The 19,510-nt window shown below is 54.1% G+C and overlaps 6 protein-coding genes across 6 annotated transcripts; 3 read left to right on the forward strand and 3 right to left on the reverse strand.

The window, feature by feature from the left end:
- Position 1: 1 nt before the first annotated feature.
- On the reverse strand, positions 2-2,528 carry C7974DRAFT_22446 (polymyxin B resistance protein kinase). The gene is made up of 2 exons (XM_046137235.1): positions 797-2,528; positions 2-742 (listed from the first exon to the last, which is right to left on the reverse strand). The coding sequence occupies exons 1-2, from the start codon at positions 2,384-2,386 to the stop codon at positions 302-304; spliced, it is 2,031 nt and encodes a 676-aa protein (XP_046003282.1). The 5' UTR covers positions 2,387-2,528; the 3' UTR covers positions 2-301.
- Positions 2,529-3,600: 1,072 nt separating this feature from the next.
- On the forward strand, positions 3,601-9,096 carry C7974DRAFT_298597 (uncharacterized protein; the record flags this gene model as incomplete). The annotated part of the gene is made up of 8 exons (XM_046137700.1): positions 3,601-3,910; positions 3,988-4,154; positions 4,203-5,435; positions 6,176-6,248; positions 6,560-7,511; positions 7,560-8,082; positions 8,134-8,277; positions 8,347-9,096. The coding sequence occupies 8 exons, from the start codon at positions 3,601-3,603 to the stop codon at positions 9,094-9,096; spliced, it is 4,152 nt and encodes a 1,383-aa protein (XP_046003283.1).
- A 216-nt stretch (positions 9,097-9,312) lies between these two features.
- C7974DRAFT_22516 (uncharacterized protein) lies at positions 9,313-10,524 on the reverse strand. The gene is made up of 2 exons (XM_046137254.1): positions 10,076-10,524; positions 9,313-10,024 (listed from the first exon to the last, which is right to left on the reverse strand). The coding sequence occupies exons 1-2, from the start codon at positions 10,260-10,262 to the stop codon at positions 9,483-9,485; spliced, it is 729 nt and encodes a 242-aa protein (XP_046003284.1). The 5' UTR covers positions 10,263-10,524; the 3' UTR covers positions 9,313-9,482.
- Positions 10,525-11,575: 1,051 nt separating this feature from the next.
- Positions 11,576-13,454, reverse strand: C7974DRAFT_22571 (phosphatidylinositol:UDP-GlcNAc transferase PIG-A). Its single transcript, XM_046137266.1, has 3 exons — positions 13,330-13,454; positions 12,895-13,283; positions 11,576-12,845 (listed from the first exon to the last, which is right to left on the reverse strand). The coding sequence occupies exons 1-3, from the start codon at positions 13,345-13,347 to the stop codon at positions 11,795-11,797; spliced, it is 1,458 nt and encodes a 485-aa protein (XP_046003285.1). The 5' UTR covers positions 13,348-13,454; the 3' UTR covers positions 11,576-11,794.
- A 305-nt stretch (positions 13,455-13,759) lies between these two features.
- On the forward strand, positions 13,760-15,985 carry C7974DRAFT_430307 (P-loop containing nucleoside triphosphate hydrolase protein; the record flags this gene model as incomplete). The annotated part of the gene is made up of 2 exons (XM_046144688.1): positions 13,760-14,180; positions 14,232-15,985. The coding sequence occupies 2 exons, from the start codon at positions 13,760-13,762 to the stop codon at positions 15,983-15,985; spliced, it is 2,175 nt and encodes a 724-aa protein (XP_046003286.1).
- A 1,662-nt stretch (positions 15,986-17,647) lies between these two features.
- On the forward strand, positions 17,648-19,219 carry C7974DRAFT_22581 (aspartic peptidase domain-containing protein). Its single transcript, XM_046137269.1, has 3 exons — positions 17,648-18,037; positions 18,088-18,218; positions 18,271-19,219. Exons 1-3 carry the CDS (start codon positions 17,828-17,830, stop codon positions 19,148-19,150), a joined length of 1,221 nt encoding a protein of 406 aa, XP_046003287.1. The 5' UTR covers positions 17,648-17,827; the 3' UTR covers positions 19,151-19,219.
- The last annotated feature ends 291 nt before the right edge of the window (positions 19,220-19,510 follow it).

Raw genomic sequence — 19,510 nt, forward strand, 5'->3', positions numbered from 1 at the left:
GGCATACGTCACCTTAACGGCTGCTCGACTAGTCGTAGCGCTCTTCAAATTATACATGTGAAATGTCACCGAGTAAAATACATAGTGGCGAATTGTACATGCATGTCAGTTAGGTGTATCTTTGTTGTTGCCCAATGCTCCAACAGCCATGCCAGAGCGTTTCCCACGGGTATGCGCCAGTGCCAGTACACAGCACCTAACCAAAAAATCCAAAACTCCAGATTTACAACTGGTACAGTCGCAACCTCACGAGTTACCAGGTTTAGTGAATGCAAGTGGCTGCTGCAGACCGTGGATGGTCTCACGTGGTCGGCGCCTCGGCTGCACCTGCAGCGTCGAGACCATTCGCACCGTCTTGCGAAGGACTCGACACGGCATCCAGTGGCGCAGCGTGTAACGCAGGCTTGGGGGCCTTGCCGAGCACTCCTCTCTTGCGCTTGTCAATTGCGTCCTTCACCCAGTCTGCGACCTCCTTGTCTACAACGTCTTCAGTTGGTTCAGCAGGGCCCTTGTCACCAGCGGCCACGCTGCCATCATCTGCCTCCGCGGCTGCCACCTCGTCCTCGTCTTCTTCGGTGATGGTCTCTGGTTTTATCAAAGGTGCAAGCCACGCATGGCCGAGGAGATCAGCGTAGGTTGGTCGCATCTTGGGGATCTTGTTCAGACAGCCACGAACAAAGTTACGAGCGACTTCGCTATAGCCTTCTTCGGGCAGATCCGGGGGTTCGCCATCTACAATTGCCTGTAATCAATGAGTAACTGGTTGCCACAAGTTAATAAGATACAATAGACTTACGCTAAGCTGGCTGAAGATGTTATTGTATGTCTCTGGTGGGTATGGATAACGGCCGAGCGCGCATTCAATGATGGTCAGACCCAGACTCCAGATGTCACTCTGGACGCTGTAGGTGCCGCCTCCAGGGTTGGCGCCGGCCTGTGCAACACCACCCGATGAGATTCGTTCTGGGGCCATGTAGCTCTGGCAACCAATGTTGGTTTTCGCGATACTCGCAACCAAGTTACCACTGACACCGAAATCGCAGATCTTGATCTGGCCTCTCGTGTTCATGAGAATGTTTGTAGGTTTTACGTCGCGGTGAATGATGTTGTGTTCGTCTTTCAGCGACTTCAGGCCCATGGTCGTTGCCAAAGTGATCTTACGCAGGACGTTCTCCGGAACGCCATCGCCATACAATTTGTCTATCGATCCACCATCCATGAACTCCATGCAGATGTACACAGCTCCTTCTTGGAAGAAAGCGCCGTAAAAGTCGACAATGTAGGGTGACACACAACGGTGCAGGACATCCAACTCCATGATTATTGCGGCGAATTTCGAGTCGTCAAGTTCCAGCCTGACCTCCTTCATAGCCATGATAATACCGGTACCTCCGGAAGGCTTCGCCGTTGTCGGGCTAGGCTCTTCGCTAAAGTCCTTTCGCGAAGGAGAGCCTGGTGCAGCCTTGTTTCCTGCAAGGCCTTGACCTGGCTTCCTCATGCGCGGTCTTGCGTGTCGGACTTTGTATACTGTGCCGTAGTTTCCCTTGCCGAGCTCGTCAAGCGTGTCGACTTCGTCTAAGGAGATGCTGAAAGATGTGCCATTCGCAAATTGGACGCCGTCCGGATTCAGGACAGCCTTGCCTGCAAACTTAAGACTACCAGTCTTGGTGTCAATAAAATCCGAATACTTTTCCAATGCGGTTTCCTGCTTCTTAGGCTTTTCGTCTGGAGCGCCTCCGTTCATCTGGGAGAGGGTCATGACTGGACGATTCTTCTTCACAGGAGCACCTGCAGGCGATGCTGCGCCAGGCAGACCACCGAGCTTCGGTGCACCGCGTCTCTCGAGCATAGACTTTGGTGCAGCACCGGAGCGGCCAGGGATGGCAGGTGCGGATGCAAAGCTAGGCAGAGGTGGCTTTCCTCCGGGCATGCCACGGAAGTTGACCGGGACGCCACCAGCCATCATCGGCCCTCGTGGTGACATGTTGTTTGGCGGCCCGACGGACGGCCCTGGGCTCTGGGGCAGGTTTCCTTGGCCTGCCGCCGCAGTCGGCGGGGCACCCTGTCGACCAAGATGCACTGCTTGTATCCGCGCCAGAATGTCCTGCGAGACATTGAGGCCACTGCCTCGGCTGGAGATGGTAGGAGCGTTGCCGCGAGGATTTCTGGCAGCATTGATATTGCCCAGCGGGGTGGACGAGGGCGTCATGTTGGCGGTGGCGCCGGTAGTGACGCTGGAACGTGCAGCGGGGCGGTCGGAGACATTGAGAGACGAGGGGATGCTAGAGGACGGGCTCGAGGGGAAAGGAGGAGAGGACGGCGAGGGGCTGTCGAAGGGCGTGTCGCTGAGCTCGCCCTCTGGGGTCGATGCCGCGGAGTCGGTCATTGCGGAGGCGGGAGTGTGGCAGTCGTAAATATGCTTGCAGCCTGCTCCTGCAGAGTCGGGGAGGGCAGGGAAAGCAGCAGAGAACCGCAGGCGGTCAGTAGTAATAGACAAGCGAGCGGACAGCTATCAGGTGACGATGCCTCGACAGAGAGCGGAGAGCGACGTAGCGAGGATGTTATGAGGTCGACCAGACGTGACGGGCCCCACGCATGGGTGGCGGTGCGGCGCGACCGGGATTGTAGGAGGGTCGGGGGCCAGTGACGTATGCAGAGCGTCTGGGTAATTCAGGATGCAGAGCGCACAGTGACCATGGCAAATGGCAAAGGGCAAATGGCAAGGAGACGAGTTGCACGGCAGGAAATCTCAGGGTTTGCAAAATTGCGAGGTGCTTGCTCAGGCATCAGTTCCTGCTTTGTCGGGCGGGCTGCTGACAGGCCTGTCGTGCTGGAACATCGTCGGCTTCTTTGATGACCATGTCGCAACCAATGCGGCCAGCCCAGCAAGACACAGTGGGCGAGATGGCCGCCGCAGCGCGATGCGGCGATCGCCAGCATGTGCTCGCCGGCGCGCAGAGTGCAGTAAAAGGACGCAGGGCGCCGCAGGGAAGGCCTGGCAGTCGAAGCCCGTGGGCGCGCCCGTCCTGCGCCCGTCCTGCGCCCGTCCTGCGCCCGTCCTGCGCCCGTCCTGCGCCCATCAGTCAGCGCGCGGTCGGCGCTGATGACGGCACCGCGCGATGCATATGTGGCATGGGATTCTTGATGTGGCCCAGAACCTGCCGCGCCGTGTGGGTGCGCTCGCGAACAAGCACCGGAGCGCCTCTAGCTCTGCGCGCCTGTGGGTTCTCCCAATCCTGCTGCACGCCGTCCAGCTCGGGGGGCGCGAAGCAGGTTCGGTACGCGCCATCGACCGACTCAGCACCAACAGCTGTGCCCAGGCGCAGTAGCTTGGCTGCTGCGTGGTGCCTTTGGGCGCTGGCGCTGTCCACGTCGCGCACGATGCGGCGGGCTGCGTCTCAACCGCCGCGCAATTGATAGCAATAGATAGTGCTCTCTTAAAGTTGCCCTTGCCTGACGCTTCCGCGGTGCGATCCGCTCTCTCCGTTGCTGTGACGTCGATCGCCCATCTGCAACAAGACCAAGGCGCAGTGTGCCTCAAGTACACGGCCATCACCCACCCACCCTCCGTCCGTCGCACCTACCCAATCGCACTTCTGCATGCCTTTCTTCACGAGTCCCCAGGCCTTGCGCCTGCGTGACCTCGCTGCCAATCCCAATGCCCTCGTCTCCATGGCCTCGCAATCGTTCGACTACGGCAACAATGGCGGCTTCGTCGAAGTCTTCAAGAAGAAGGCGCACAGCTCGCACCCCGACTTTGCCAACCTCACGCTGCTCGTCTTTGAGGCTGTGATGGAGGTCGTGTGCGTGAGTGCGCCTGGATACATCATCGCCCGAATGGGCCAATTCGATGCAGAGAGTCAGAAGTTCCTGGCCAACCTCAACACCCAGCTCTTCACGCCCTGCCTGAGTGAGTGCGCCAGCTCAACGCGTGGCTGCGCATCCGAAGCCAGCCCCGGCGCCCGCAGTGCTGACCTTGCCCTGCAGTCTTTACCAAGCTCGCGTCACAGCTGACTGCTGAGAAGCTGGGCGACCTCGCCGTGATCCCCATCATCTTTGTTATCCAGACGCTCATCTCTTACCTCGCGGCGATTGTCGTTGGAAAGCTCTTCGGCTTCAAGAAGAGACAGTCCAACTTCGTCACTGCAATGGCGGTACGTCACAATCAAAGACACAACGCAACCTGCGACTAAGTTTTTCAGGTCTTCGGAAACTCGAACTCTCTGCCCATCTCCCTCGTCATCTCGCTCTCGAAAACTATTTCGGGCTTGCACTGGGACAGGATGCCCGGTGACAACGACAACGAGGTCGGCGCCCGCGGTATTCTCTACCTACTTATCTTCCAGCAGCTTGGACAATTGGTTCGATGGACATGGGGCTTCAACGTTCTTCTAGCCCCGGCGGATACGTACAAAAAGGAGGACGGTGGAACCATCGACTCCCTCGAGAGTGGAGAGTACAGCGAAGAGGAGGCACAACGTCTGCTAGACGATTCACACTCGGACTACGAGTCCGGCAACGTCACCAGTTACGCCACTTCTGCTGAAACCAGTGACACCGATTCTATCGAAGACCGTGGAGATATCCTAGCGTCGGCCAGCTTCGCAACACCCACAAACGGCAATGTCGCAGTTGCTGGTGAAGGCGATTTCCATGGCAGGACCAATGGCAACGCAAACGGCCACGTCAATGGCGACAATGCGCTTGCCTCGCTCAAAAAGAATGCCATCCCTAAAGGCCCCAAGGGCTGGCCGAAGCGAGTCAAAGCGGGAGTTCAACGCACTGGAAAGTCCATCTCGAACTCTCTTTCGCGCGCTGGACGCTCGATCTTTGAGTCACTCCCCAAATGGTTGCAGCGAACTCTCTCTGCAGTGTCTTCATTCCTCGGAAGATTTGCTAAGGGTGTCTGGGCATTTATGAACCCGCCACTCTGGGCAATGTTGGCAGCAATCATTGTTGCTTCAGTGCCACAATTGCAACATCTGTTCTTCAGTCCCGGAACTTTCATCAACACGTCTCTAACTCGCGCTGTCAACCAGAGCGGTCAGGTTGCTGTTCCCCTCATTCTGGTTGTCCTGGGTGCCAACTTGGCCCGCAACACTTTGCCCAAGCAAGATCAGCATTCTTTAGAGGATCCAAAGGTCGAGAAGAAGCTCGTCATCGCATCGCTAATCAGCCGCATGCTGATTCCGACTCTCGCTATGGCCCCGATCCTGGCTCTCATCGCCAAATACGTACCTGTCAGCATCGTCGACGATCCGATCTTCATTATCGTATGCTTCCTCCTCAGTGGTGCGCCCACTGCACTCCAACTGGCGCAGATCTGCCAGATCAACAATGTCTACATGGGCGCTATGTCCAACATCCTCTTCCAGAGCTATGTGGTCTTTATCTTGCCAAGCACTTTGCTGCTTGTAATGCTTGCCTTGGAAACGGTCGAGTGGGCTGCGTAAACTGATCGCCGTACTTTATCTTCATTTTATCACTTGGGTTCTCTGCTGAACCATCTGTATATCATCCTATGAACACTCATTGTTCAATATTATCCTTGCCACCGTAGCGCGGAGTTCAGGTATGCGGCCTACGTAGCCAGCTTGTCGATAGGAAGCTTGAATTAGCCAAGATCAATTGTATAAACACTTCAAAGTCGTAAGCAGGTATACGCCTCGCAAGCAGCTCCGTAACAATCTTGAGACTAACCTTGACCTTCTGCGTCACTGCTTTGCTGCCATTCGTTGGAGCTTTGCTAGCCCTGACGTAGATCGCCAAGACTCTCGCATGACCCTGAATCTTTGCAAAGCCGCACGCGTACGAGGAGGCAACCACATGCAAATCAAGTTAACCACGTTCTTGAAGCAACATGTCATGCAAATAAACAGCTCGAGTGCTTTGAGAATCTTGAAGCCACTCATCCCCCCAAATTTTCTCACACCTGTCTCAAAAGCGGTCGCACTCCGAGCCCAGCTGGTTTTGGCACGTGGGCCTTCTAGTCCACAACAATCGATAGCGACCTGTCCACCCCAACCAGCTCCGTTCCTACGCACACTACAAACGACGATCCTTTACTCTCACTTCTGCACTCGAGTGTTTGTAATCCTCGAAGGACAGTCCAGCTCACCTTACCCGGCGTCATTGGTGCGAATCAGTCCCGACAGTCATGGCACCCTCCAATGAGCAGCCAGAGAGCTCGGAGGTACGTCGAAGCAACACCGTGGAGGGGAGCGCGTCACCCCGCGCGTCTACCAAAGGTTCGTTCTCAAGCCACACCTGGTAACACCTGTCACACCCATGCACCTATCTTTGTCGCATGAAGTTCTCTGTACTGCTGTCCTGTGTTCGCATTGAATTATCGCTCTGCCCCTCCATTGTTGGCGCAAGTTGTACTGCACGCCCAACTGCAGCTTGGTCTTGTTGAAATGGCAGGGGGCCCAAGAGTGTCACAAGCGAAAGGGCACATTGATGGCAAAGACGTGAAGAACAGACAATAGAAGCTCAAGCCCGTCGCACCATAACCCCACCAATGCAACAACATGAACGTTCGCTTATTCTACCTTCACAGTTGTATCGTTTCCTGATGAAGGCATCTCACCTCTCATGATCGCCAAGCAAAAAGAACTTGAGCAGAAGGATTACCTCGACCTTGACAGACCGTCTAGACACTATCCTGCAAGTATTAGTGGCAAGCGACTATCTGGTAGACCCTCAATTGAGTCTATGGGCTCATTCAAGCCGCAAAGCCAGAGCGGAGAACCGAAAGATGGAAACCCATCGCTCACATCTCTTCTTTCGGAGAGCTCAAATGATGCACATCATCATGCCCATACGCATGAAAGATTGGTCAAGCATGTACAGAGTTGGCTGAAATCAGAGCGCACCAGGCGGGCATCACGCAAAGCAAAACGCAAGGCTGCAAAGAACGCCCGACAGGTCGACGAGTCTCAGGAAGTCTCTAAAGACCAGACTGAAGCTCAGCAAACTTCTCGAGGCAGAAGCGACTCCGACTCTTCCGATGGATCTGTAGCTTTGGATCAGCTCACCAGTATACTAGAAAAGACGCTGAACATCACCCCCGCCGATGCGAAGAGAAAGATCAATCATGTACGCCGGATGTCAACAGGCCTCAAGCGTCACTCTGCTGTTTCGGTTGATTCGGATTACTTCGATTCCATTGACACATTAGTTCCCAGCTGCGACGTCGTGCTCGACAACTCAAAAACTATGGCTTACAGCATCGATGACGCTGACCATGAACCCGAAAACGAAGACACGGAGAGACGGAGACGAAAGGAGAAAGAAGCCTGGACGACGTTCAGATACGAGATCCTCCGCTTGGCACACACTCTGAAGCTGAAGGGTTGGCGAAGAGTAGCAATGGAGCAGCATGACGAAGTCGATGTTCAGAGACTGAGCGGTGCTTTGACAAACGCTGTCTATGTTGTTTCTCCCCCAAAGAACATCAAGCCGAAGGAAGAGCGTACGGATGGTGCACCGATGCCAAAGAACCCACCACCGTATGTTGCACCGACATCCTGATATGTGTTGACTGACATATATCATAGTAAATTACTTCTTCGCATCTATGGCCCCCAGGTGGATCATCTCATCGACCGTGAATCTGAGCTCCAGATTTTACAGCGTCTTGGGCGTAAGCGTATTGGTCCTCGCATGCTCGGTACTTTCAAGAACGGTCGATTTGAGGAGTTCTTCCATGCCAAACCACTCACGTTCAAGGAATTGCGGGTTGCAGAGACCTCCAAGCAAATCGCCAAGCGTATGCGAGAGCTCCATGAGGGCATCGAGCTACTAAAATCGGAAAGGGAAGCCGGTCCATTTGTCTGGCAGAATTGGGACAAGTGGGTGGACCGCTGCGAGCAGGTTGTTACCTGGCTGGATCAACAAATCCTTGAAAATGGGGACGCGCCGATCACAACTGCCTCCGATCGCTGGAGGAAGCGAGGCCTGATCTGCGGTGTCGAGTGGCCTATTTTCAGACAGATGATCGAGAAATACAGGAAATGGCTCGAGGAGCAGTACGGTGGACTGGAGAAGATCAACGAGCGTATGGTCTTTGCGCACAACGATGTGAGTCGAATCCAGTGTTTAAGTAGGTCTCGGCTAACGGCAGCACAACAGACGCAATACGGCAACATCCTCCGCATGATGCCTGAGGGAGAATCCCCCCTTCTCCTTCCGGCGAACCAGCACAAACAGCTGGTAGTCATCGACTTCGAGTACTCGAACGCGAACGTTCCTGGTCTGGAATTTGCGAATCACTTTGTGAGACATGCTTTCATCTACCCTTGTTCATCATCCTGTCACTGATGCGCAATGTACTAACGTGAACAGACTGAATGGTGCTACAACTATCACGACCCCGATTACCCGTGGGCGTGTGCCAGTAACTACTATCCAACCTCCGAGGAACAGCACCGGTTCATCCGAGCGTACCTCATGCACACTCCCGGTCTGAAAACCCCCGGAGGAGCCTCATCAAACCCACCTACACCTCACCTTGGCCCCCTCCCTACATCTGCAAGCACCACAGCTCTTGCAGCTACCGCTGCACCCAGCAGTATCTCAGCATTTATGTTAGACTCACGTGCACCTCCAGGCCAATCCTACCAAGAACAGGAAGCTCAAGCGGAGCGCAACACCGAAGAAGAAGCCCATCGCCTCATGGCTGAAACGAAACTCTGGCGTGTTGCATGCTCTGCTATGTGGGTCGCCTGGGGCATCGTACAAGCCCATGTTCCTGGTCTGCCAGACTTCGATGCCGTCGAAAACGGCGCCAGCGACGGCCCTGCCGCCACAGCCCTCGACGGAGCGACCACTGACGTCGAGATTGAAGCAGAAAAGGAAGAAGAGAAGACCCCGGCCGTGAGTACCAAGGAATCGGAGCCAATAGACGAGGACAAACCGGAGCTGGACCAGGATGCTGATCTGTTCAAATCACAGGACGATGAGGAGTTTGACTACCTAGCGTATGCTCAGGACAGGGCCATGTTTGTTTGGGGAGATCTGGTCGGCATGGGTTTGGTCAAGATGGAGGACTTACCAGAGACGTTGAGGCAGAGGCTAAAGATTGTCGAATACTAAGAGTGGCACCTCGGCACTCTATTCAAACCGATACACGGGGACCCAAAGGCTCCATGCTCCACCAGGGATTCTTTACAGACGCACATAGGTCTGAGGTACGTATATACATGTACAAACAGACATCGTCGACATATATACAATGAAAAGCATTCTGCTACCAACTTACTCTTTCCAACGTAAACCATAGTTAGGTACAGCACCATTCAAGTCATATTGAGACGCAAGCTAGTTTTGAAACATCTTATATTGGATCCGACTACCATTACGGTATGGGTATAGCGCGACATCTACACCAGACACTCCCCAATTACAAATTTCGGAATCCTAAAACACCCATGAACGCCAGCAATGCTTTGTACAGAACACACCCACACGCGTCCCGCCGCTTACGCGTAGAACCAGTACTCGGCCGCGTAATCGACGCTGAACCCGCCCTGCACGCCCTCGCACGTCTTGGGCGCAACACCCCCCGCCGTGTTCACCCGGTACACCTCCTTGTAGTCGCCGTCGAGGTGCACCAGCTTGAGCCAGGCCACGCTCCCCAGACCGTTGGGTCCGAGACTCGCATCCTTGGGCGCGGGCGCCTTCGCCGTAGCGTTGACGTGGACAGAGCCGAAGTCGACCTTGTCGGTCTGCAGCTTGAAGAACGGGATGCCTTTCTCGGTGAACTCGTGGTGGCCCGAGAGGCGGGCATCGGCGAGCTTGCTGGTGGGGATGGCGTAGTCGAGCGCGATCTTGGTCACTGAGGCGAGGACTGCGGGGGCGCGTACGCCGTCGCAGGTTGCGTTGAAAAGAGAGGCAACGGCGCCCACGGCTTTGGGTGTCTCGCTTGCGGCGGCGGTGGCGCATGTGTAGTTCTGCACGCCGCGGCCGATGGCGATGTGTGACAGCTTCAGGCCAGCGCCGACAGCTGGGAGGCCGGATGCTTCTGTGGGGTGTTAGATGGTGGGATACTGGATAGTGGGGTGGGAGAACGTACCAGAGGGGAGAGCTGCGTTGGAGAGGTCACATGTTGAGCTAGCCTTGTCCATCTGGTCTACCATGCGAGGTGAGATGCCATTTCTTGGGATGATGTGGACTATCGAGTCGATGGTCTTTGTGGGAGCGGCCAAGAGGGTGGCAGGCGCAAGGGCCAGGACGAGAGAGAGGGCGTTTGTGAAGAGCATTGTCGAGGATTGGAGTGCGGTATGGTAGAGTTGGTAGTGATGTGATGAATACCAGGTATCGTGGAAGCCCAAAGTAATATACTTCAAGCCGCTGATGCCAAAGTGCTGGGCAAAGAAAGCCTCTTCTGAAAATAAAACGGTGGGTAATCCCAGGTCTTTCGGTATGGATCGGTCCCGTGAGGCGCTGTCGTCAGAAAGCACGATGTAAGATGCTCCAACAGACAACCAGAATAGAATCGCACGAATAAGCAAAGGGTATCAACAGCAGTGAAGATGTTTGTTTGCAAGGCGAGTGAAGAACAAGTCACTCCATCACGACCCGCTGGTTCCCTATATACGGCTTGTCCTGTCTGCCACGCACACGACAGTCCAGCGCGTAGATAATTGCTCGAGACGTTTTCTACAGCCGCCTGTCCCACTCGCCGATCGAAGCGATGCCCCACGCGCAGGGGTACAAGAATAGGTGGCATGGTCGATAGGCTGAGAGCGCTTGAAACACACAACGCAGGCCTGGTCGGCGGCTCGCTAGATTGATGAACTATCGCAAAGGAGAATAGTGCCCGCTTGACGGCCCCGCCCAGCGACTGATTGGGCTATTTTGGGGCTTTTGTTGATGGAGACAGCAAAGAGGCTGCTGACGGAACAGCAGAACCGGCAGCGTTGTTTCCGGGAGGCTGGCGATGTTTTACGGCCAGGATGGGGCGTTCGCTGATGAGAGCGACGCTTTGTAAAGAAGCTTCGCCCTGCACGTCTCATCGCATCTTACAGAGACGCGTACGACCACCTCCGCTCCATTACGTTGCACGAACTGTGTGGAGACGGATAGGTATGCACGCATGCAGACGCACACGCAAACCACCCTCCAAGTCTGCTGTCGCCAGCCCAAGCAAACAACCGCCCTCGGCCCCTCACGCATTCGCGAGTCAAGTGAGCCCTTCCCACCCTCCTCCCCCGCCATTCCGCAGAGCCGCCCGTCACACCTGCCAACCACGTTGCACAACCAAGTTTCCAGGACAATGCCCACTGAACCTATGTTTCCTTCCTGCCAACAACGGGAAGGCGGAAATTCTAGTGCTCCTTAATCTCTTGAAATAGACGTTCTGATATTCTGGAAAGATGGTAAATTAACCATGTTTGTTGAGTATTGGCATGCAGCCAATCAACACTCATTCCAGCTCCAGACCAAATCGCCAATGAGAAGACGGCAAATGTCCGCAACCATATGGCCTAGGCGCCGCGGAGTCGCCGTTGGCAGGGCTTGGAAAGCGTCTGGAAGAACGGCATTGCTTGGATAAAGGCATCAGGTCAATGATTCGAAGACTGTATGGTGCCAATAAAGTAGACAAGCAAGTTTGTTTTATTGCGTGCCGGGTGCCGTGCACATGGCCGGCTGAATTGTGAACGCGCTGGCAGATCCTCCAATCTTGAAATCGGGCACAATGCAATCGAATGGATGAGAAAACTTGAGGGCGTTGCACGAACATGTGGAGAGTCTGGTTGTGGAATGATTCGATTCATAGCTTGAAACGCTATCAGATAACATCTCGATCATCTCTTTTCTCACGACGATACCGGCTGCTTTTCTTCCTCGAGAGGCCGCCGTTATCTCTAGTATCGAGGTCTTTCTCCTTCGTTTCCTTGAGCACCTTCTTAGGCCAGTCTTTGCAGATGTCGATCCTGGATCGCGGTGCGAACAGCTCAAGGAGGACATAAAGCAGATAATCGACAATGACGCACAAGCAGAATAGTTTTCCAGCCCATATACCGCAGCCATAGTACCTCTTCAGGCGCTCGATCAGCGCAAAGCTTTGTACGCCAGACCGACCACGTGTGGCACTCCATACTCCTGCAGCTCCTGCACCCTGGTAGAACTCGTCATGCCGTATGACGCCACTGATGCCATCATACACTCTCTCTGTTCGTTGTGCAACATCCGTCCAGGAATACATCTGTTTGACTTGGTTGTGGAACAAGTCTGTCCTGACCTTGCCCTCACGTAATTTTGCAATGGCGCGTCCAGTCGCTGCCACGATGTCGTCTTCTTCAGGGGCCGCAAACTCGGTCATGTGTGTAGGGAGTACTTCGGGAATGCCACCGACCCGAGTGCATACTACGTACAGACCACACGACGCGGCCTCAACGATGACTGTGCCAAAGGCCTCCATGAGTGACGGATGTAGGTAGATGTGGCCTTTGACCATGACGTCTCGCACCTCTTCGTGGCGCACTGGACCCATCATGAGAACCTTTTCTTGCAACACATTTCGTTCAATCATCTGCTCAAGGTCGATGGCTTTAGGCCCATTCCCAGCGATGATGAAGCGAACGTTGGGGTTCGCGGCAATGATACGGGGTATGGACGCCACGAGTAGGTCGGTGCCCTTGTTATAGTACAATCGAGAGATTACGACTATTGTGATAATATCATCAGGCCCCAGAGGCTGTCGAGGGCCGGGTGCCGTTCGGCGCTTCGAATCTTGCGAGTCTTGCGAGAGGGGCCTGAAGTTGTCCGCAACAACGGCATTCGGTATGACCGAGACCATAGAGGGGTCTAAAGACGCTCTGAGGACAGTGTTCTCCTTGCTGTCGATGATCAGCCAGAGTTACTCAAATCTATAGACAATTCACGTACCAAGTATGACTGACGCCTATCACATGGTCGACATCGCTTAGAGTGAATTTTAGAAGCTTGTTCGTGAGGATGGTTCCGGCATCAGCAAAGCCGAAAAGACTGTGGTCTGTGAAGACGGTCCTCAACCCCATGGTTCTAGCGTGCAGAATAGCTTCATGACACAGACTGCTGAGGCTGGCATGGCCGTGTACGATCTCGATCCGTTCGCGGATGACAATGTTGCGAAACACCGGGAAGAAGGAGAAGACGGTAGGGAAGGCAGTCTCGCGGTAGATGATGAAGAAGGGCACGTAGTAGACCTTTAGCCCATTGGTGAGGTACCGTACACCTGTTCGGCCAGCATACGCGTGTGTGATGACTATAACTTTGTGGCCGCGGTCGATGAGTTTCTGGGTATGATCAGCGGAGCGATATTTAAAGCAGTAGGCTGCTTACAGTAGACAATTGGTACATGTGACTTTCTACACCTCCTATATTCCATGAGAAGAAGATACAAGAGCTCTAGGCACCGCTCATACCGGGCTGAGGGTAGAAGTTGTCGCTGACCATGCTGCACTCCATTAGCTGTGGGCGCTCATGACAGGGACCGGCGGAGCGTACGCAATGTTGTAGGGCATGTTGACGGTGTACGAGGACAAGTCCTTCTACAACGGTCACTAGATACAGACATGTCAAGTTCTGCGCATTGCAATGACGGTGCTGTGCTGGTGGACCCTGGAGGCTGTCGCAGCGCGAAAGCATGTGCCAGCGCGTCGTTGGTGATCGGCGTTTGGCGGCGCAAGCTCCGCGATCTTTTTGGCTCTGCTCAGAATTTCTATGCAAGCCGAGGGCGACTTGAATACACCAACTGCGTCCAACCCACACAATGCCGGCACCTCTTTTCAGGCGCTTCGTACCACCAACCCCGGCGACTGCAGAACATTCGTCTGCGCCTGCATCCTCGCCTGTGCCCGTGCATGCGCCTATTGGGCTTCCCGCCGAAGTTGCTGCGCCAAAGAAAGAAAAGAAATCGAAGAAGAACACCAAGGCCGTAGAAGGTGTCGCAGCACCAACAGATGCTCAGGAGGATGTTGTCATGGAGGACGTAACCCCTGGGCCACCAAAGGCGATCAAGAAATCGAAAAAGAGGAAGAGTGAAGTGATTGAAGACCAAGATGGGCAAGATGAAGAAGTTTCCAAGAAACACAAGGCTGTTTTCTCGAAGTTCGAGAAGGCTTCAAAGTTGGCAGAACTTAGGAAAGACCAACAGGAGGCAGATACTGAAGAGCCTGAAGAAGAGCTCCACGGTAAGAGCACTATTGAGCCACACGATGCCCAGAATCTGACAATACTTTAAGATCTCGAGCCTATGCCGCAGCCAGCGCTCGTTCCTGAACCTGAGTTCGCGCCATCTTTCTCTACCCTGCCCTCATGGCTCGCCCAGCCTATTACGGTCGATGCCTCCAAAACCACACCTTTCGAAGAGCTCGGCACACAGCCATACTATGTCAAAAGACTGGAGAAATTAGGGTTCAAGAATGCGCTTGCTGTGCAGACTGCATTGCTGCCCATGCTTCACAACGGCTTCGAGCAGCATCTGGGCGACATCTGCGTTTCTGCAAAGACGGGTTCAGGCAAGACTATGGCGTATCTTCTGCCAATAATCGAGGCTCTGAAAGACCAAGCGGCTCCAATGCTATCCGCCGTAGTTGTTGTTCCCAGCCGGCAGCTCGTCAACCAGGCTCTCCAGGTTGCCGAAGAGCTGTGCGCTGGGACAAAGATAAAAGTGGGCACCGCACTGGGTAGTGTACCGCTGGCGACTGAGCAAAAGGACCTGGTCAAGATGAGAGCCCAGTACAACCCAATTAAAGCCAAGCAACTGCATGCAGAAGCATCCCAGCAGCTGGAAACTGGGTTTGTTGAGAAGAGCGGCATACTTGAGGATCTTATGAGCATGCCTCAAGACCATATTCCCCGTTATGATTCTGGTGTTGATATCCTTATTTGCACTCCCGGGCGGCTCGTCGAGCACATCGAACACACAACCGGCTTTCTTCTGAAGTCTGTGCGATGGCTTGTCATTGATGAAGCAGATCAGCTGCTCAATCAGAACTTTCAAGGTTGGGCAAGCATGCTGATGAACGCGCTGCACAGCGACACACCGCCGGATTTCATGACTGCTCAGGAGCGGCTCAGAGAACGTGAGAACGGCTCTATGTGGTCCCTTGCCCTGCCTGCTCGTAGGCAGCTCACCAAAATCGTTCTTAGTGCTACGATGGAAAAAGATCTTACCAAACTCGGAACGCTAAAGCTAAGACGTCCGAAGCTCGTTGTTGTGCAGGATGAGAATACGGAAGACCGGCCCCTCCAGAGTGAGGAGAACTTGTTCGAGCTTCCTTCAACACTTGACGAGTATGCAGCGCCTGTCAATGACGGTGCCAACAAACCATTGCACTTGCTGCATGCTATGCTCAACTATGTTTTCGCTGGAGTTGAGTCTTCCAACAATCCGGATCCCTCAGGCTCGGACTCAGACTCTGATTCGTCTTCTGGTGACGAGCCTAAACATGACCATGCGTCGATCGCAGGTCACATTAGCCGAGTACTGATCTTCACGAAGAGCACCGAGAGCGCTTCTCGACTATCACATCTTCTTTCCGAGCTAGAGCCATCGTTTAAGAAGTACATGAAGACCATGACTCGCGCCTCGACAGCAGATGCAGCTCGGAGGCTGTTAAGATCCTTCACGACCGGAGATGTCAAAATACTGATAGCCTCTGATGCTGCGTCGCGAGGACTCGATATCCCTAGTATTACACACGTCATCAACTACGACATGCCCACCAGTATCACAAGCTACGTCCATCGTGTTGGACGCACTGCGCGTGCGGGCAAGTCAGGACAGGCGTTGACACTATTCTCCAAGACTGAAGCCGCCTGGTTCTGGAAGCAGATCGCTGCAGGCGAGAACATCAGAAGAGGCGATAAAAAGGTTATTCGCATGGACTGGAAGGAGAAGGATGTCATAGGCGATGGCAAGAAGAAGGCTTATCGCGCCGCTCTCAAGCAACTCGAAGGCGCTGTGAAAGGTAGCACGGATACAGCGGAGTAGATTGCTTAGCGTCGATCAGTATTGTTGATCAGATCATCTATGGCCGTCGGCCTTTCCGTCAAAGAAGGCCCAATCACTGCAGACTTCAAGAGGTGATCAACCACGTCGATCTAGTTTAGGGGGTACCCTCCAGCATCTGACCTCGTCGGCTCACACCCTTCTTGGGTGCCAGCGTCTTGGAGTATATTGGCGTTCCTCTGCACGCTGAATGGCTGGGTTCGTCGTTGTCGCGTGAAGGAACTGGGATATACCGTAAGCTAGTGTTAGATTCGGCACAGCGGAGGAAAGGCGACATGGATTGCGGCAGGAATCGCGAAGCTTTCGAAGATAAGCACATCATCGCTTGGCTACGCCCATCATGCCATCGACGCTGCATTACAGTGCAAGTTAAGCTCCGAGAAAGCTTGATACAATTGCTTGATACCCTCCTATTTGAGAGTTCGCGTCAATATATGTAGCCGGGGTTGACATAAAATCGGTAACGAGACTAAGGCCAGAAAGGCAGGTTAGAAGTACTAGTGAATCATAGCATATGTTTGGGCGAACGTCGAATTCGTCAGTGTCATTTCATCTCTTCAAACGACCATGATTGGCTTGCTGAGCTTGTTAGTGCCCGCTTAGTTAGGTATCAGGATCTAGTGCGTTGAGGCGATCTCGACGTCTCGGCACTTATGACCTGGGGGACGAAAGACGTTGCTCCTGCAAGCCTTGCCACCTCCCTGAAAGAGCTACGGCCGCTGCCACAACAAGGCGTAATTTCAAGAGCTAGACTCAGGTACGGCGAAGATCCATTTACGTTGTAGATGCCCTGCTACGCGCCAGCACATGCATTGCCAATCTGCGACAGCGCCCAGTAGATGCTGCATCCATGAGTTCCCTGGACCTGCCAGCAGAGGACTCGTCATCATCAAAATCAATGCCGTCTCATGTCGCAATCACGGTCTTTGCATGACATTGCCCGCTGAGCTCCACTAGAGCCGTGCGGGCCGTGTCGACACTAAATGAAACAGAAAGGATCTGTCCAATCCACTGTGATTCCCACACTCACGGTTTGAACGCTGGTCGGTTTTAGATCAGCGGCTGTGGCTGTGGGAAGCCGTGGTGCGTCACGCCAAGGGTGAAGTCGCAAGGCTTGACTTTTGATCTGAATGCTTGAGTGGTTGGCATAGCTTATCTTCCGTGCCCCGGAGCCGGTGAAAATGGCCCCTTCCATCTCTTCAGTGGTCATGTGCACGCGCCCCTTCATCTGTCCGTGTTCCAATGGGAGGTCGACAGCCCAACACCTTCCCGTCTTGTATCAGACAGAGAAGAAGTTGCCGGCTGCCACCGACTACGCCATTACATAGGATCGTCAAAACTAACCCTTTGTTCAGGAACCAGCGCTTAATCAGGCATGTCAACTACTACCATCGGGCCTTCAGTCGCGCAAGACCATCAACATCTGTCGCAAAGTTGTCCTTCGAGGGTAGCGGCCAAAACTAGCATCATGTGCTAGGCTTGAGCATGCCCGGAGCGCAGCCAAGAAGAGAAGGTTGTGTTGAGAAGTCAAGCATTCAAACCCCAGATACCAAGATACCTGCCAAGCTGGGAGTGGTCGCGTAATCTAATTGCGAGGGTCTACAGCCCCACATGGCAGTGGTGTACCATGCTCGGCATAGATGATGGCTGTGCGTGGTAGACCACACCAGTGCTTCTTGCCGCGACTACAGCAATGCTTGTTATAAAGCCAAGTATGTTCCCATCTCTTGGAACTCATCCTCCAGCAGGCTTCGTTGGCATCACTTCGATCAACTATTCTTTCGCTTGAATAACTCGTTCCGGTCTCTCATCCGTTTATCGAACATGCCTTCCTTCACCTACCTCACAGCGGCTCTTGCCCTGACCAGCGCTGTCGCTGCGAACCCTGTGCAGAAGCGCGATGCGTTCTCTCTGCAGCAGGTCAAGCACAACATCCACCTGAAGAACGGTCCTGGCCAGATTGCGAAGACCCTTCGCAAGTATGGCAAGGCTGTCCCTGAGCACATCCAGGCTGCCGCCGACACACGTGCCAATGTATGTCTACATCACAGTATAGCAAGAGGGCAAATACTGACTTCAATAAGGCTGTTACTGCTTTGGCTTCTGGCACTGAGCCTGCCAACCCCAGCGACGACTACGACTCGTCCTACCTCAGCCCTGTTACCATCGGTACCACCACTGTCAACCTCGACTTTGACACTGGATCTTCTGATCTGTAAGTTGGATCAGGTACGCCTTGATCTCGGTCTATGCTAATGATTGCACAGCTGGGTCTTTTCTTCCCTCCAGGCTTCCACTCAGCTTACCGGCCACGACTACTACAAGGTCGATGCTTCCAAGGTCAAGAGCGGCTACACATGGAAGATCGGCTACGCTGATGGCTCCGGTGCGTCGGGCAAGGTCTACGCTGATAAGGTCACCGTTGGCGGTGTGACTGCCACTTCCCAGGCCGTCGAGGCTGCCACCTCTGTCTCTTCCACGTTCTCCCAGGACCGTGACACTGATGGTCTTCTTGGTCTTGCCTTCAGCTCGATCAACACTGTCTCGCCGACTCCCCAGAGCACCTGGTTCGACACTGTCAAGTCCTCGCTTGCAAAGCAGCTCTTTGCTGTTAACCTGAAGTACCACGCTGCCGGAACCTACGACTTTGGCTTCATCGACTCTGCCAAGTACACTGGTGCCATTACTTACGTCAACGTCGACAACAGTGACGGCTTCTGGGGTTTCAGCGCGACCGGATACTCCGTCGGCACTGCCGCTGCCGTCAAGACTAGCATTGCCGGTATCGTCGACACCGGTACCACTCTGATCTACGTCGACGCTGCCATCGCAAAGGCCTACTGGTCCAAGGTTACCGGCGCCAAGGTTGACAACACACAAGGCGGCTATGTGTTCCCCTGCTCTGCTACTCTGCCCAGTTTCTCCATCACCGTCGGCGGTGTTGCCCAGACCGTTCCCGGCAAGTTCATCAACTACGCCCCCATCTCTACCGGCTCCAGCACCTGCTTCGGCGGCATCCAGACTAACGACGGCGTCGGCTTCAACATCTTCGGCGACATCTTCCTCAAGAGCAAGTACGTTATTCACGACGTCTCCACGGGCTCGCCCCGTCTTGGTTTCGCGCAGCAGGCGGGCGTAACAGCCTAAGCAACTGTACCGGAAGCCTTGTTCTGCTCATTGGACCGGCGCATTGAGCCGGCTTGCATGTGATGCACGGCAAGAAGATGAAGCAAGAGACACGAGCAGATAAGGGACGGGACGTAGTACTAGTAATTGAATGCAGTCTATTTATCTCGATTTACCGGTGTGTTGCATGTAAGCATGAGTTGTTGGTATGCTGACCCTGCAACGGGATTACCCGTTGGCAAAAAAGAACAGGCAGACGCAATGAATTGACGGTGAAGAAGGACCGATTGCTGCATTTCCGTTCTCACTACATACATACTCTTCCTAGGTAGGTAGGTAGGTATCCTTACTCTTCGGCATGCCGATATTCTGACTTGTAGC

Source organism: Boeremia exigua (assembly GCF_020726555.1).
Source record: "Boeremia exigua strain MPI-SDFR-AT-0100 chromosome Unknown C7974scaffold_1, whole genome shotgun sequence".
In the NCBI taxonomy this organism is placed as follows: domain Eukaryota; kingdom Fungi; phylum Ascomycota; class Dothideomycetes; order Pleosporales; family Didymellaceae; genus Boeremia; species Boeremia exigua.

Bases quoted from the DNA above. Each gene is read 5' to 3' on its own strand.
- C7974DRAFT_22446 (XM_046137235.1), bottom strand. From the start codon at position 2,386: ATGACCGACTCCGCGGCATCGACCCCAGAGGGCGAGCTCAGCGACACG. The intron at 743-796 runs GTAAGTCTATTG...CATTGATTACAG, and splicing joins ACATCTTCAGCCAGCTTAGC to GCAATTGTAGATGGCGAACC.
- C7974DRAFT_22516 (XM_046137254.1), bottom strand. From the start codon at position 10,262: ATGCTCTTCACAAACGCCCTCTCTCTCGTCCTGGCCCTTGCGCCTGCC. The intron at 10,025-10,075 runs GTACGTTCTCCC...AACACCCCACAG, and splicing joins CAACGCAGCTCTCCCCTCTG to AAGCATCCGGCCTCCCAGCT.
- C7974DRAFT_22571 (XM_046137266.1), bottom strand. The intron at 12,846-12,894 runs GTACGTGAATTG...GATCATCGACAG, and splicing joins ATAGGCGTCAGTCATACTTG to CAAGGAGAACACTGTCCTCA.
- C7974DRAFT_22581 (XM_046137269.1), top strand. From the start codon at position 17,828: ATGCCTTCCTTCACCTACCTCACAGCGGCTCTTGCCCTGACCAGCGCT. The intron at 18,038-18,087 runs GTATGTCTACAT...GACTTCAATAAG, and splicing joins CCGCCGACACACGTGCCAAT to GCTGTTACTGCTTTGGCTTC. The intron at 18,219-18,270 runs GTAAGTTGGATC...ATGATTGCACAG, and splicing joins GACACTGGATCTTCTGATCT to CTGGGTCTTTTCTTCCCTCC.